General features: G+C 38.2%; 1 protein-coding gene across 1 annotated transcript in view; it reads left to right on the forward strand.

The window, feature by feature from the left end:
- ZBTB39 (zinc finger and BTB domain containing 39) overlaps positions 1-15,589 on the forward strand; it is a 16,921-nt gene extending 1,332 nt beyond the window's left edge. Inside the window, exons 2-3 of the mRNA XM_072407805.1 lie at positions 1,862-2,031; positions 5,316-15,589. Coding sequence (XP_072263906.1) covers positions 5,442-7,529 — 2,088 coding nt within the window. The 5' untranslated portion in view covers positions 1,862-2,031; positions 5,316-5,441 and the 3' untranslated portion in view covers positions 7,530-15,589. The remainder of the gene's footprint in view (positions 1-1,861; positions 2,032-5,315) is intronic.
- The last annotated feature ends 1,111 nt before the right edge of the window (positions 15,590-16,700 follow it).

The raw sequence follows: 16,700 nt of genomic DNA on the forward strand, positions 1-16,700 counted from the left end.
ATACATGGCACATACATAATATAATATACATATATAATACAATATATAGGTTTCCCCATTTAATGGCCATGTCACACCACCACAGTACAAATGTACATTCATGATTTGTATACATATATAATACATACACATACATACATGATACAATATATGTATGTATATTGCATTATGTGTGTGTATATATATATATTTGCACATAATGCAATATACATACATACAAATCTGCCAATGCAACCATTTCCCAAAGAAAATAAACTTACCTGCCTGACTACAACTTTTTATTTACACCACCTTGTTCTCGCTCCAATCCAGGCATCGCCATCTTTATCCGCTTCTTATCCAGGTGTCTGATTATAAAGCGGAACTAAACTCATTTCTTCCTCCCAGCGAGTTCCTACATCACACAGTTGTGAAATTAGGTGATGTAGATTGGCAAAAAAGAGTGCGGATCTCACTGCCTATGCGTAAGATCACCATTTATTTGTTAACCCCATTGAAGAAAAAGCTCCTGTGCATGCGCAAGATTGGGCATGTGCAGAAGGAGCAGCCAGAAGCCTTCTGGGATGTGTGACGTATGTATCATGGGAGGCTCTGTGCTCCCAATCAGAAGGGGAGGGGCTTTCCAAATATCTAAATACAGATGAAATATATCTATGGGATCTGTCATACAACACGCCCCGTTTAGCAGTTCATGAGACCTAATGTTTCTCTGCTTACAGGTCACTTACAGATCTTGCTGCTCCCAGCCCATGATTAGGGAGGGGCAACAAATATCAGTTTTAGTGTTACCATTTGTGCCATGGGTATTGAATAACCCCTATAAATGTGTCAGCTTTGTACTGAACCCCTTTGATCCAACTTTCTATTCCCAAACCCTTGGTACCCATTTTTAAATAGTGTTTGTATTATACTCCAAATTTCCAGAGCCTTTGTATTCTGACCCTTCTTCCAGTTTCGTAAAGAGTAATCACTTGTAGCATTGTATTATTGTACTCAATGTGTAGGGTATTAATAATTCAAGCTTAGTTCGCATTACTGTTCTGGGGCACTTACTGGCAACCGCTTAGCTTCCACCAGTGGTACTGGCACGGTAAGTGCCAGACTTTTGTAGATATTTGCAAGTGTCTTCAAAATCCTAACAAAGATTTTTTTATTTTTCATTCAAACTATTGAAAAAAATCCCACATAGGGCTCAATTAATAAAACAGGGAATCTGACATTCCTTCAAACGTTCCCTGGTGGGGATCAATTACTGTCATTGAAGCACATAGACCTGGAAGATTCCCAGGAGGGAATGTCTGATTCCCTGTTTTATTAATGGAGCCCTTGACATTTATTCCATAGTGGTGACAAGCAGTTTTAGTTCAAGTCTGTGGGGATAGTCGGGGTGGCAAACCACCCTTAATTGTTGAATGTAGCACTCGAAAAAATGTAAATCAATACTAACGCTTCTCACTGCCTGGCGAGTAGGCAGTTTGTTTGTTATGCTGGCAGAGGACCTGGACCAGAGAGTGGAAAGGATACGGAGTATCATAAAATTACACCATATAAGTCTCCCAGTCTTCCCAGTCTCCCAATGAGCAACATTCTAGTAACATACTTTAGTTTTACTTCAGTACAGGTGATTGGTTACTTGTGCTGCTTTTTCCCTCCCCCAGTATGAATTTCAGAGGCTGATATCAGGATGAATTCGGGTACTTGCACTGCTCCCATTTAAAACAAAATAAATTTAATAATATAGTAATGAATACAGAGTTGCATTATTTTTGTGTTCTGTACCTGCTCGACATTCTTATTTAAATATGTTCTTTTAATTTTTTTAAGGTGTTCTTTATTTTTCTCTTAAACTTTCTTCCCCCAGATACTGTACAAACAAGCACACCATGTTTTACAACTTTCTCCAAACACAAGAAATTGAATTTTGAAGAGGACGTGATGTCATACTTTCTCCGCTCATCTTTCAGAAATACCTATCTAGGAGGAGGAGGAGGGATCAATGATGCAGCCAGTGTTGCAACCTATGGAAGTTAGGTGCGTATGTGACGTTTCATGCTGCATTAGGTCATTGGTGATTGCAGTGTGTATAATGAGGATGCCTGTGAGATGTTAGGAAGAACTCTCAGGGAGCATGTTATGATATTTGCATAGTCTGATGGTCAAGTGATGGAGTTGTAGATGGACAGGAACGATCTGATACTTCCACTACTGCCAGCACTGATGTATTTGTGGTGTTCGCTGTTCAAGGAGTACAGCAGAGCAGTTACTCAATGGGTCGCCTTGCTCAAAGGGAGCATGGTTTCAACCAGTTTTATGAAATGAATAGAGAGGAAAATAAGGCATGAGGGGCAAATATAATTTTGTATTGTGATTGCTGCACAAGTTAAAATCACTATACAGAATAGTACAAGGTAAATGTGCACTGTTTAACTTGTTTACCATTGTGCACCAAAGACCCCAAACATTGGATACCCTCTATTCAGCCATGAGTGATTTTTAAATCCACCAGCTAATGGGAGCCCTCCCTGCTAATATAGTAAAAAGCAGGGAGCATTCACATTGAAGTGTGGTTGTTAAAAAGTCCTCTCTGCTAAATAAATATAGAAGTAGAAGTTGCGAGAAGAGAATCAACTAAAAATGTCAATTAAAATGTCAATCACAAATTGATTTAAAATGCCCAAGCTTTTGATAGATTTTTGGTGAAGACTGTCATGGTTGGCAGTGTGCTCATGTCACTGATCAACTGATATTCCGAGCCCTGGTGCATTGGTCTAAGGCAGGGGTCAGCAACCTTTACTATCAAAAGAGCCATTTTGCCTCCTCTTCCACTAAAGAAAAATAGTCTGGAGCCGCAAAACATAACACAGTTTATAAACTTAAGAAAGTTTTAATATTTTTTTTATTTTACCTGTTACAACAAGTGTGCATGTGTAGGCCTACTTTGAAATAAATTAAACACTGAACTATGCCCCTAGAAGCCTCCAGCTTCTAACGTATCATCCTGTTACATTAGAAGCTGGAGGCTTCTAACGTAACAGGGTAGATTTTTTTGATGGGCAGAGTTCTTTATTTTCTGACGATGCCTTAGCGATTCAATTGTAGGTGGTGTTAGCCATAAGTGTCCCCCACTTGCACCTCTATTTTGGTCACCTGTACCGCCTCCCCCCCCCGTTCCAGAGAAATTGGGGTTCAGATGCTAGATGCTTCCAGCAATATGTAACAGGGTAGATTTTTTTGATAGGCAGAGTTTTTATGAATTTTTAGGAGGTGTTAGCCACAGGTGTCCCGTACTTGCACCTCAACTTGTTTTCACCTGTACCCCCATTTCCAGATAAATTGGGGTTTAGGTGCTAGAAGCCTCCAACAATGTGTAACAGGGTAGGGGTTTTTTGATGGGTGGAGTTTTTAGGAGGTGTTAGCCACAGGTGTCCCCCACTTGCACCTCTAATTTTGTTCACCTGTACCCCCTTCCTGTTCCAGAGAAATTGGGGTTCAGGTGCCTCCAGCAATGTGTAACGGTAGATTTTTTTGATGGGCAGAGTTCTTTATGTTCTGATGATAGCCTAGCAATTAAATTTTAGGGGGTGTTAGTCACAGGTGTCCCCCACTTGCACCTACATTTTTGGTTTTGTACATCTCCCCATTCCAGAGGAATTGGGGTTCAAAGGAGGGGGATGTCATTGTACAGACCCATTTGTACACGCCCCGTGGTACATTTATTTCACTGGTAGATTTTTTTCATTAGAACACCGGATAGGGAATCCCCCTCCTCCACAGTGTCCTGGGAGGAAGGGGATCCCCCATCAGAGATCTCCCCGCGGCAGCCGAAGGGAGCCACAACAAGGAGGCTGAAGAGCCACATGCGGCTCCGGAGCCGCAGGTTGCAGACCCCTGGTCTAAGGGAACTTTTGGCCTATTTACCATCAAAGCACTGCTCTTGCGTTAACAAGCTTTTACAGTTTAACAATGCTCGCCTCTGGGCCTCCATTCAGCTCTGCATCTTTAATACTGTTGCTGTCAAAGTCACAGGTTTGTTCCCTATGGCCAGTGCATACAAGAAAAAATACAAATTTCCGACTCCAAAGTCCTCTGTCTTGGCATTTGTTGGGTGATTTCACATACATTTGCCTGAACTTCTCCCGCTAATGCATTTCAGCTTTGGTTACTTTTAGTCCTAGAGTCCAAGCAAGGATAAAGCGCACCAGCGGGAGGAGCTCAGGACGGTGAATGTGACATCTTTTTAATAAATGCAGAAGTGCAATATTTTGAAGTGTGGCATTTGGATTTGATTTCAAAAGTTATAGTGTGATCAGGAGTAGAATACCCTGCCGTTGGCGAGACAGCAATTCATTCTTTGTGGAATCACAAGTACTGAGATGCCCTCCTAATATTCAGGGCATGGTGATCAACTTACCCTGGGAATCAAATATGCTGTTACCAGGGGACCTTCATCACAATTGTGTTTCAAGACACAGGCCACTGGAAATGGACCCATAGTAGCCCTAAACAGTAGCTCAGAGTTTGGCTTATAAATGAAAATGTATGGGGCTGTGATGCTAAATATATGTGATATAGTTTAAAAAAAGCTAACAGGATCCATAGAACAGAACAGATATACTTATATAGGATGGCTTAGTGTAAATAATCTTGTAATTGTATGCAACTTTTTTCTGTACATAACTGGAGCTTCTCACCTTGTCCCTACAACATCTGAACGCTTTGGTCTGTCAGGCTTTGCACACATTTATTGGCCCATTACTATCATATGCTGCCTCACTGGCTATTAGGAAAGTTTGGAAAGCAAGGTGGCATTAGGCTTGTTACTACAAAGAAGTTCTAGAACTTTAGTTTAAAACTGACTAATATTTTGTCTTAGCAGGCCCTTGGGGAGCTGTCGGAGTAACAGTATGTGCAAAAACTTCTCTGCACTTTAAACCAGCTAGCAACTTTATTTGGGTCACTTAAGCAGATAGGCTAAGTGGTTGCAGTTTAATACAGTCTCCATCTTGTAACTGTTACACTGATCTGTATTTAGTTCCGTAAAAGAAGAAGCAAGCTTTTTGAGAACTAGAAAGTCACAACAAACACACACTGCCATAGTATGTGCTCTCTAAAAATACCCTATTTTCTGCTATATGTTTTTTTATGTAAATATAAGGACTCAATAGCATATTCACATATAAAGTAACAAGTTGATATGTATTAGGAGCTTGGTGAAGCTTGCTTTGGATATTTCAGTTCAAAGTGAAATAAATATGTAGGATGCAAGCTTGTGCTCATTCTGAAAAATGTGTATACTTATTATCTTTATTTTTTAGATATTTCCTCACAGCTCATTAGAAGGGGGATGAGGTGCCACTTCATTTCTGGAAGAAGTAACCAGATTAAAGGGCCAGGCTTGAAGATCTTGCACAAGGCTTTTTCATCATCACCAAGATATAAAGATGGGTATGAGAATCAAACTTAACAGCAGAGACCATCCCAGCAACCTTCTACGAGAGCTGAACCAATCTCGTTTGTCTGGAACATTTTGTGATGTGAATATAGTTGTGGGAAATAGATCTTTTCCCGCTCATAAAGCTGTGCTTGGCTCTGCGGCTGCTTATTTTCAAAAATTATTCTTAAACGCTGATTTGGATATTGCTCGAACTTATGTGGTGGATTTCATTACCCCAACTAATTTTGAGAAAGTCCTAAGCTTTATCTACACTTCAGAGCTTTTCACTGACCTCATTAATGTGGGAGTGATTTATGAAGTTGCTGAGAAACTTGGTATGGCAGACTTGATAAAAGCATGCCATGCAACCTTTCCTGATCTAGAGGGCTCTTCAGGACACAAGAACCAGTGCTCTGTGTCCTCCAGTGAAGGACGTTCAGGTACTCTAAGTGCTGCTTCAACAGATCATAATCAAACTGATTCCAAGGGCAATGGAGTGGACAACCATCTTCCTTCTACAGAAAAACATTTTATTATGCAGACAACTGTATCTGGTTCCTTGAAAGGAGAACATGAGGCTAATATTAATCAAACTGCACACTTTCCACTGCCGGCAAAAACAGAGGAGGAAAGTTCTTCAGCAAAGTACCAGTCCTCGCATTGTGCAGTGAACACTGGATTTGGTCCAACAAGTACTTGTCCTCCTTATAAAACCCATCAAAATGGGGACTTCAATAAAACAGTCTATTTTCCAGGGGATTCTGCTATTAGTGGAAATTTAAAGGACTCTACTGGAGGTTTTGAAGCTATGGGTGATCTCCAATTGGATGATCTGGAAGAGGAAACCTTGCAGTTTGATGAAGGAGGAGATGAAGACTCTGGTCCTTCTGGGGAAATTATTGAATTGAGTGATGGTAGTGAAGATGAACTTTTATTGTTTGGGCAGGGAGAAAATCAGAGTGGTAAAGCTATGCCATGTCAAGTGTGCAAGAAAGTGCTGGAACCTAATCTACAACGTATTCGCCAGCATGCTCGAGAACATGTAGATCTAGTTAAAGGTAGCTGCAAAGTTTGCCAGGCCCGATTTCATGATCGCGGTGCTATGATTACTCATGTCCTATCACATATTGGCATCTTTCTCTTTTCATGTGATATGTGTGAAGACAAGTTTTTCAGCCAGTGGCAACTTACTCTTCACAGAGGACAAGAAGGTGTTACCTCAGAGCATAATATAATTGTTCAGCCAGGTCAGCCACTTCCTGGTGAAGTCAACACATTTGTGGGAGCACTAGGTACCGAACTTCAGTGTGGAGCATGCCATAGGACCATGTTACGTGACTTTCATTCTGTGCGGTCTCATGCTTTGGAGCACCTCAATAACAAAAACAACTCTTGTGTACTGTGTGATCAGAGGCACTCAACACTTTGTAGTCTCATGTGGCATGTTTTGTCACATATGTCTGTATCTGTTTTCTCTTGTTCTCTCTGCGCAAGCAGCTTCCTTGATCGCCATTTGCTAGAAAAGCATATGGCTGTCCATCAGAGTGGGGAAGAAGCATTATTCCGCTGCCACCTTTGCTCCCAAGGTTTTAAGTCAGAAACAACTTACCGACAGCACCTCAGTCAGCACCGATGTGGCAGTGTTCCTGTAGACCGTCCCGGATTCTCTGAATTTTCCCAGCTTCAGATTCCACTGTCTAAGAGAAAAGTTCCTGAGGATTTTACTGTAGATGACCATTCAGTTGTAGGACAGACAGGCCACAGCAAATACACTTGTAAGGTTTGTGGAAAATGCTTCTCCCATACTAGTGAGTTTAATTATCACAGGCGCATACATACTGGAGAAAAGCCTTATCAGTGTAAAGTGTGTCTTAAGTTCTTCCGAGGCCGATCGACCATCAAGTGCCATTTGAAGACGCATGCGGGAGCCCTTATGTATAGGTGCACCGTATGTGGACACTACAGCTCCACCTTAAACCTCATGGGTGAACACATAGCAGTGCATAGAGGGAACCTGCCCTCAGACTTCACTATTGACCAAACATTCATGTACACTATCCACTCCAAAGAAACAGATAAGAATGCTGATAGCTGATTGATTTATTTTTTTCAATTCCTGTTTTTATTTGGACCCATCTCAATGTGGCAGTTGAACACCGAAGGTATTTCATTGTTTTTAACAGGTTGCTACTAAATTTCATTTCTTTATATGTGTGCTTTTCTTGTTTACTTTAATTTATGTTCCTTAGGCCATTAGACACTCACATCACTGGGAAGAAGTCTTGACCGATTCACCTTTTACTTTAATTTATATGTTGCAATTGATGTTCACTGCAAATGTTGGCCTGAATACATCAGTTTTGCTTGTTTGCCTCAGCTAGCCAGGTTAGGGTCTTGCACAAATCAGAAAATAATAACTGTGGTATCCATCTAAGCAAAATAACAGAGTATGTCTTCCCACCCTAATGAATAATAATTTTACGTGTTTACTAATTATTCCTATAGAAAAACTATTCCTAAAGGAAAAAGGTCTGCTTGTATTAACTGTCTAAAACAAATACTTTTGTTTTGGTGGTAAAGTAAGATGGAGATGTAGTTCTGCACGTGCAGAACTATTGTGGAAGCACTTGTAATGTAGGATGAATAGTTACAGAATATCTAAACCCATACAAAAACGTTTCTTAATTGGGCCCTTTTGTTTTGTTGAATATACCAGTCAGATAACTTAAAAAAAAAAACTGTTGATCTTGCCAGGAATCTTGTGAGCTGATAACTTCCTATGTTATTTGTCTGTTATCAATTATATTGTTCTATCTGAGGATTACAGAGCCATACCTCTATGTGTTAATGGACAGTAAGAGAAGGGCAGTGTTCTGTGTTCCTATTTTGTCTTTGTTGTCCTATATAGAAGGATGAATGAGCATTGTCATCCTGGGAATGGAAGTGTGTTATTGGCACCATGAAGTGGAATAAAAGTAAAATAGGCTTGAAAAAAGCCACCACATCTAAGGACTGATAGACTCTGATGTGTGAAATGTTTATTAAGAATGCCAAAACCCAAAAAAACAATATAATGATTTTCCTACACTCAACTCTGCTTTTTTTACTTTACTACAAATGTAGGTGTCATACACATTTGTACAAAGTTTATGTTTTTTATTACTACAGCCCAATTTAAAAAATTTGGGGAAATTCCTTAAACTTTCCTATATTATGCAGCCAATAACAGAAGAGGGAAGAAATAATTACATATGATCCCATACATTCCTATGTGAATAATTTTTTCTTACAACTTAGCTTTACCTTCTTTCAGTGCTTTACCTCTGTAAATATTTGGGTGGAGTGATGATTTAATAAGCTGTAAAGGAAGGAGTGCAGAAAACCCGCATTGCTGACCTGCCTTTTTTGGCTTTTTATTCACCTGGCTGTGTTTTGCATCTGTCCTACTTATACAGATGTCCAGTATGGCTACAAAGTGATTTAGGATGCTGAGGGGCGAAGTTTGAATGAACACATGTTAATCATCCTTCTAGTAAATCAATCATCCTTCTAGTAAATCAATCATTCCTTATAGATTCCTTCTAGTGAATCCACAATTTCTTCCCACCCAGCTTTAAAAAAATTCTGGGTTGAACACTGCACATACTGGTACACCATTACCATGTAAACACCTTTGGGCAATACAGATTATGTATCTTCATGCATGTTAGAGTTAATTTATTATTTTTAGAGTCCATGTTTAAACTTCCTTTTACCTTTACCAACTTTTATCTGTTTTATTTATTGAAAAATGTAGTTTTTGTTGTGTTTGTGTGCACTAAAATGTTTTTATTTTATTGTTTTTTTTTTAACAGCTCAATTTTAAAAAAGTCCTGGGAAGGTCCCTAAACTTCCCCAATATGCAGCCAATAACAATAGAGAGAAGTAAGAATTACAGAATTGCTTACAGGCAATGTAAAGTATCAAAGACCTAAAATCCATTCAGCCCAGCAGTTTCTAGGAGAGGCCAGCAATTTTAGCCTAGGTGATTTTTAAGGCATCTTCTACACTAACCCTGAGGTTGAACATTGTATACCAGTGAAGTTGTTCCCTTTATCTAGCATCAATGTTCTCAAAATACCAGATTACAATACGTTTTGGGAACCTCTTTTTTTAGATTTGTAAATTGATTAAGAAAATTCGACTCCCTTTGAGATTTAATTTCGCTCCTAACTGCGGATTACATTTATAGCTGTAGCTGACTACACAAAATGGGAAGGCTGATTGATTGCTAGAAGGAAAATAAAGACTGTACTTTACACACTTCATACATGACATATATTTCAGAAAATGTAATTGTTTCAAAGGTGCCATGTATCATCATTTTCTGTTCACCGGTTCTTAACAATAATAGTATTTTCTTACATTATTACCTCGGTTAAGACTTAGCCAATGTCTAAGTGCAATGTTCTGAGTCTAAAATGAACGTTTATATGTATTTTTAAGAAGACACAAAAAAAAAGCATAATTGTTTCTTTTCCAATATGTTTAAACCAGACATACTGTGTGTTTAAAGGTAGGCAGAAAGGCTGTGTGTGTAAAATGGCAAGATTTGTAAAATGCTTTACCTTTAGCTACATAGCAATCAGCTTGTACCAACATACATATCCTCATCTGTCCTGGTGGATCCACTAGTGATCACAATGTTAAGTGAAGGGAAGAGAGTGCAATGGGATGCTACTTTAAATTCCCCCCCCTCCCCATACACACACACACAGCTCTCCTTCAGTCTTTTGTCGTTGGAAAGGATTGTGAAGGATCCTTGTCAATGACAATTATTGAACGTGTAGACGTAGCCTTGGAAATAGGTGTGCCATTGTACGTTCTCTGCTAGGTCTTTTTTGCTGCTACCATTCTTGCAGAATATATTAGCCTGGGCACTGCTAAAAATGAATCATTAGGATGCCCCCGGCTTAAAGGGGCTGGGAGAACACTGCGGGTATTACTGTTGTGTTTTTATCTGAAGTGTGATCCTTTGCATTTGTTGGTAAGCCTAATGTTCAGTTTCAAGCTTATCTCCTCAGCCCGTAATGGCTCTTTCCATATGTGTGTTTTAGAACTACATTTTAGAAGACTTTAGGCCAGTCCAGTGGAACACAGAAAGGGAGGGGGGGTTCCATGATGCTTTTGCATTGACAAGGTATCCTCTTCCAGGCTGAATAGAGCCAGGGCAACTAAAGGTATTTCAGCGATAGTGGGTCTTTAATATTCTTATTGTTTACTACTCCCAGTGAGCTTTTTTTTTCTTAGAAGCTAGACTTTACCAACCTGATTTAGCCCAAAACGTTTAACTAACTAACTAAGTTAGTTCTAAAGTGCAAACACTTTGTGCATATTTCACATCAATGTCTGTGGAGCCATTTTGGACCTGGCACCTGTACACAGGGCCTCAACTTTGATCCTAAATGTCATTTTCTACTTCCTGACCCAAAAGATTATAGAATACATGGAAGCACTAAGCACTGTTTTATTTACAGTATGTAGCCTTGATACATATTTTGCTCCTTGCAAATGTATTAACGGTTTATGGCTTCAGTAGTCAGACGCATAAAAGCAGTTCTGTATCAGAAACCTGTGCCTAGGAAATGCTGGCACTCAGGAGTGTTTAGTGATAGAATTTATGACTAAACCATCAAGATTTGAAAAAGTCTAATTTTACATATTATTAAAAATGCTCTGTAGCCAGTATGTGTTTTTTTAGAGAGTTGATGGAGTAGATTATGAAGGTAATCTGGATTCACATTGAATTTCATGAAGCTACTTGCATAGTATATACAAAGTGATTTCCCCCTACCTTACAGTATTTATGATAATTTTCTCCTTGGTTCCTCATACACACATATAGGGCTCTATTTATAAGACAGGGAATCTAACATTTCCTAGTGCCACTGAAACACATGGAAGATTCCCAATAGGAAATATCTGATTCCCAGTTTAATAAATAGAGGCCCTAGTATTTTTACAGGTTAAACCAGCACTATTGTCATTTCACACTGATATTCATCTATTACAAACAGTTTTCAGCAGATAGTTCACAATATTGTTCATAAAAAAATGAACACGTGAGGAAATAGGAACATCTACAATTATAGGGAGCCTAAAAATTAGGGATAATGTAGATTCAAAATAAAGATGATACAATTTTTTTTTATGCTCACAGAAAAATGATCTGTCCCTGTGTAGGCTACAAACTGTAAAGTCGTGATTATGTCTCAAGAAGCATGGTAATGAACTGGTAAAAAAAATATCTGGCTATTGATTTATTCATCCATTTGTGATCAGAGTATTTTCAGCCCTTGTGTTTGCTATATTTTTGTATATGGGCAATGATACACAGGTAAAACTAGGCTTTAAACTAATCACAAAGGCTTAACCAGCATAAAAATACCTCCTGGACAAGCTCCTCCTGATTTAAAATGGTACAGAAATGGTACCATGATGGTGCAAGATATTCTCTTACAAAGCTGTATATGCCTTTAAATTTTGTAGAATGGCCAGCAAAGGCTATCTTTGTATGGAATAAACCATTTAATGTTATGCATTAGACTTTCATTGTATTTCTGAAATAATTTGTGCAATACTCTAGCTTTTACAAAGTATGTTCTTTATGTAGGAGAAAATCTCCTATTTTCTGGTATGGCAACTGACACTAATAAGACATCTCATCTTGTAAGATGAATATTATATTGATAGAAAAGCAGGGATGGAATCCTAATGTATTTTTGAGCCAGCAGTTAGTGACGCTAGCCAAGATCTATGTTTCCAGTCCTTGTTTCTCCATAATTTTTGGTGGTATGCTAATAGTCTCCACTTTACCTCTTTCAAATCCACACAACCTTCCTAACAATATGGAGGCACAATAGGTTTGTTAGAATGTATATTACAGGGGTCATTTCTTTGTCACTGGGTGTTGTCAAGTGTGATTTTTGCCTCCAATTAGCAGAAAATTGCAATCTGGAAAAACAATTTTTGATCCTTAGCAGCCAATATGTTCTGTGTTGCCCTAATTTCAGCTTTTTCACAGAGGGGATGGCATTAAAATATTTTGTTGACTACCTCCTGCACCCCCCAATTATTTTTATGAGCTGTTTTACAAAACGTTGTAAGGCTTGTCAGCGATTCCTGTGCACCTGTACAGGAATCCTGTAGACCGATGTTACAAGGTTCATGTGCAATAAACAGCTCCTGGTTCATTTGACAGAGTGCAGAACATGTGTTTCAGTGCACACACTTACCATCTTCTTTCTTTGTGAACCTCTAAAAACAAATCTTGTCTTTGTAACTTTGTTACAACTGGTAAAGCCTAGCACAATGTTATGTAGGATAGGAACACTACAAAAAAAAAAATAAGACTCAGGAACTTTGGTTACTCAGAACCCAGTATTGGTCTAGAATCACCTCCAGGCAGTCTCCTAGTTCTATGTGCTAATATTAGTGTTTAATGAACTGCCATTTGCTTGTTGAATGTTTTTCTGTACTACTGTGTGATTGTAGGACGACCATTGTCTGGTTTTAAACACAAAATATTGCAGTACTTAGATGTAGTGGCTTCATTAGTTTTCATTTTTCACTCCCCCCCATTAAAGGTGCATAAGACCTAGAGTTGACCTGCCTTTTGATCCTGCCAATAATACTTTTACTGTCTTTGATCAATAATGGTCACTTTAGTGTATCTATGGAGGAATACCATCTGCTCTTCTAATTTGGACTACAAATAACTCTTCTCTATCTCCATTTCATGGAAAGGGGATTTGTAGTTTGCAGAACATGACATAAAAAGCTGAAAAACTTTGTTTTAAAAGTCTGTACATGGACACTACATTTCTGGCAAGAGCAACAGATATTTTCTGTACTTGAGGAAAATGCATTTAGCATGAAAAAGAAAACCAATTCATCCACCATATCTAAAGACTAGTAAGTTGCAATCATGTTTTTGTTCTTGGGTTTAGGTATCCTTTATATTTCATTCAAGAGCATTTGACATCATTTCTACATTTATCCTTCACTAACATTTCCATCTGAACAAGGTCAGTGCCTTACAATGTATTTTCCATGTGTGTTATTCAACTTCTCATCAATGCTAACAATCCCAAAAAACCCAGATAAGTAATGTATAAGGGAGGATTTATTTCTGTGTGCTGCAACTGCCACACCTAAAATGCATACATATGTTTCTGTAATAATGTCCTTTATACATGATAATAATACATATGTTTGTGGAAGTTTCAACTGTTACTTAAGGCTCTATACTGTAATAGTTTTCTGGAAAAGAATGCAGTAATTTTTAGCCATTTATCTCAAAAGAGGCTCTTTCAGAGGTTGCATCCAGCATTTATCCATGTAATGATTATTGTCATTGGAAGCTGATTGCATGCAGGGCAATTCCTCCACAAAACAAGGAGACATTTGTGTCTCAGGTGCTGACCTCTATGGGCAACATAAAGCTGGATTCTAACTTTTGTCTCCTTGTTCTTTAGCTGCTTGCAGCCATTGTGAATACTGACATGTTCACGATGGCATGCATGGCTGTAATTGGAATTAAATGGCTAAGATGGAGTTATGATTTGGAATTCTGTTTGAGAGCAGTTCCGATGGTAATGCAGACAGCTGTATTTGGAGTATTGTTCTCTCCACCAAACCAGTAGTTTGTTACATAGATTTTTCTTTAAACTACAGCATATGCTATTAAATGTTATTAGTATATTATCATTTACATTGGGGTTGTAAACTTTATTTACATTGCCACAAAATAACACATTTATAGGTTTATATATTGGATAACATCATCTTTAGAGATAAGACATATGGTTTTTTGAAACAATCTAACCACCAAACTATTACGCTTCCCTCATATCCATGTGTATGGTATATCATTGAAAAACATATCTCATACACTTGTCAGCCAGTAGGCTTTTGTACCTGGTTGTGACTACACAACATCTCCTTAGCCTGCTCATCATTAAGTTTGTTGTCCCCAATTTCTGGCAAAATCACCAGGTTTTAAAAAATGGGCTATATACACCTTATGTCAATGCTACATTCTAGTTCTTACAACTACATGATACAATTATTACTTTGAGCATTGCATTGCAGATAAAGAGCCCCTTCACTAGGTAAATAAAGAATAAAAAGAATAAACATGAGGGGGGGGGGGGGGGGCTAAAAGGTAGAATACTAACATTTCCCTTAGCTTTCACCCACAGCATCTAGGTAAGGTTGCTATCCTCCTTCCAACAAAATCTAGGGGATGTGGAGTACTCCAAATCTCTTGGAGAAGATTTTCCCTGCACTGTGCTAAACACCTCTAAGATTTAGAGAGATCACCATTCCCTGGGATCTTATCAAAAAAAGGATAATATCATCCCCTGCACCAAAGAAGCCAGAGGTAGGGTAAGTATATTGTCCCCTACCCCCTACAATAAAGGAGGGGGCGCTTGAACCCAAAATGTTGCATATGCAGTATCAACTGCATTAGGAAAAAGGTTTTCCAATGCTATGTTTTGTGTAGATGTGCTTTACCTGATACTGTGGTAGACATTCCACGTGCTACCAGGATTTCCACCATTGGATTAGATTGGTTAACCATTCTTTTAACTACATGCCATTATTTTCATACAGAATTTAAATTGATCTATGCTCCATACCATTGATAGTAGAAAAATCATGGATCTCTGCAAGTTTACACATTTATTTAGATTCGTTACTATGTAAAATTCCACCTTGACATGACACAAAGTTATATTTGTTTTGGCCACTGGAGGTCACAATTGCTGTAAGGAAACATTCTGTAACGCATGGATTAAAGTTCATGCAGATGTTATTTTGCACACCTGGGTTCTTTCCCAAAAAGTTTATTACCATAATGTCATTAGAATTGTGTTCAACAGATTGTATGCAGTGAAATATTTTAGGGAATTTAGAATTACCTCTAACTCATTTTTTTAATAGTTACTGTAGACATTGTTAATATTAAACATACGGTATGTATTAATATTAAACATACGGTATAATGATCACTGTAAAGTTTTGTATATTTTGTAAACATTTTTAGATTGTGACTTTTCTTTTTGTATCACATCATGTGAGTTTAATTTAGAATAAAAAAAATATAAAACACATTTTTGCAATGTTTTTTTTTTTATAGGATTGTGTATGACCATGATGGCACATGTTACATTTACAAGAAACTAAAACCAAAATCTTAGTGATGTGAGCTTACTGTGTGCATGCTTGAAGGGTATAGTAATATACAAATGCAAAGACATATCCTGATATAAAGCCTTCCTAAGCAACAATCTGACAGAGGCTGCCTCTGAAAAATATTACTTGTAATATTGGTCTTTTTGTTTTGGTGTTTAGATTTACTGACCTAGTTTAAGTGTACATGTACTTTATGTGTGAGTATGTAGTTTGGATGAGTTGTAAAACTGAATCTGGCTTCAATACATTTTGCTGAAAATATTCCAAGCAAAGCCTCTATTCTTATAAACAAAATTGAGATTTTTTTTGGTAAAAATTTGGTGAAAAATATTTTGTGTCCTCTAATTTGCATGCAGCACAGTTTATTGCTTTAAAGTAATACCCCTTCCAGTCTGCATGATACTTTACAGAAGACACATAAGGCTTATCATAACCTATTCACCTAATAAATGCCTAATTGTCTTCATTGTTTTGTCTTATGTTAACTGGAGGAGCTGCATCAGATTGGTCACCCTATGGATTATATCGCCACCTGCAGGTGAAGGGCCCTAGGTAAAAAAACATAACACAGCCCGGGAAGCATACCCTTCTGTTTATATTATTAATATTGTTAATAAACAGTAGTATAGTGCAACATATTACGCAGTGCTGTACAATAAAGCAAGCAGATCCTTCTGGTCTGTTACAGTGTACACCTATATGAACGGAAGTTCTTTGATTTTGGCTGCCGATTCCTTGCTCAGGTGAACTTTGGGTGTGAGGCAACATGTTCCATGAAAAATGTTATGTATGGTACATAGGGATTTCATTTTCCTCCTGTGTCTGCTGCTCATCCTCTCTGTTCCTATTCCATTATCTAGAGCTTTAAGTGCAGGTGATTTACCAATGTCACCCGGCAAATATATAGTGGGCTGACTTAGCCAGGATGTCCTGTACCACCCCTTCCTTCATTTCATTTATAGGGAATGGAAAACACCATTGCATTCCTGGGAGGTTTTTTAATGCCCTGTTCAGAGCAGATGTCCCG

Source organism: Pyxicephalus adspersus, chromosome 1, assembly GCF_032062135.1.
Source record: "Pyxicephalus adspersus chromosome 1, UCB_Pads_2.0, whole genome shotgun sequence".
Taxonomy (NCBI): Eukaryota; Metazoa; Chordata; class Amphibia; order Anura; family Pyxicephalidae; genus Pyxicephalus; species Pyxicephalus adspersus.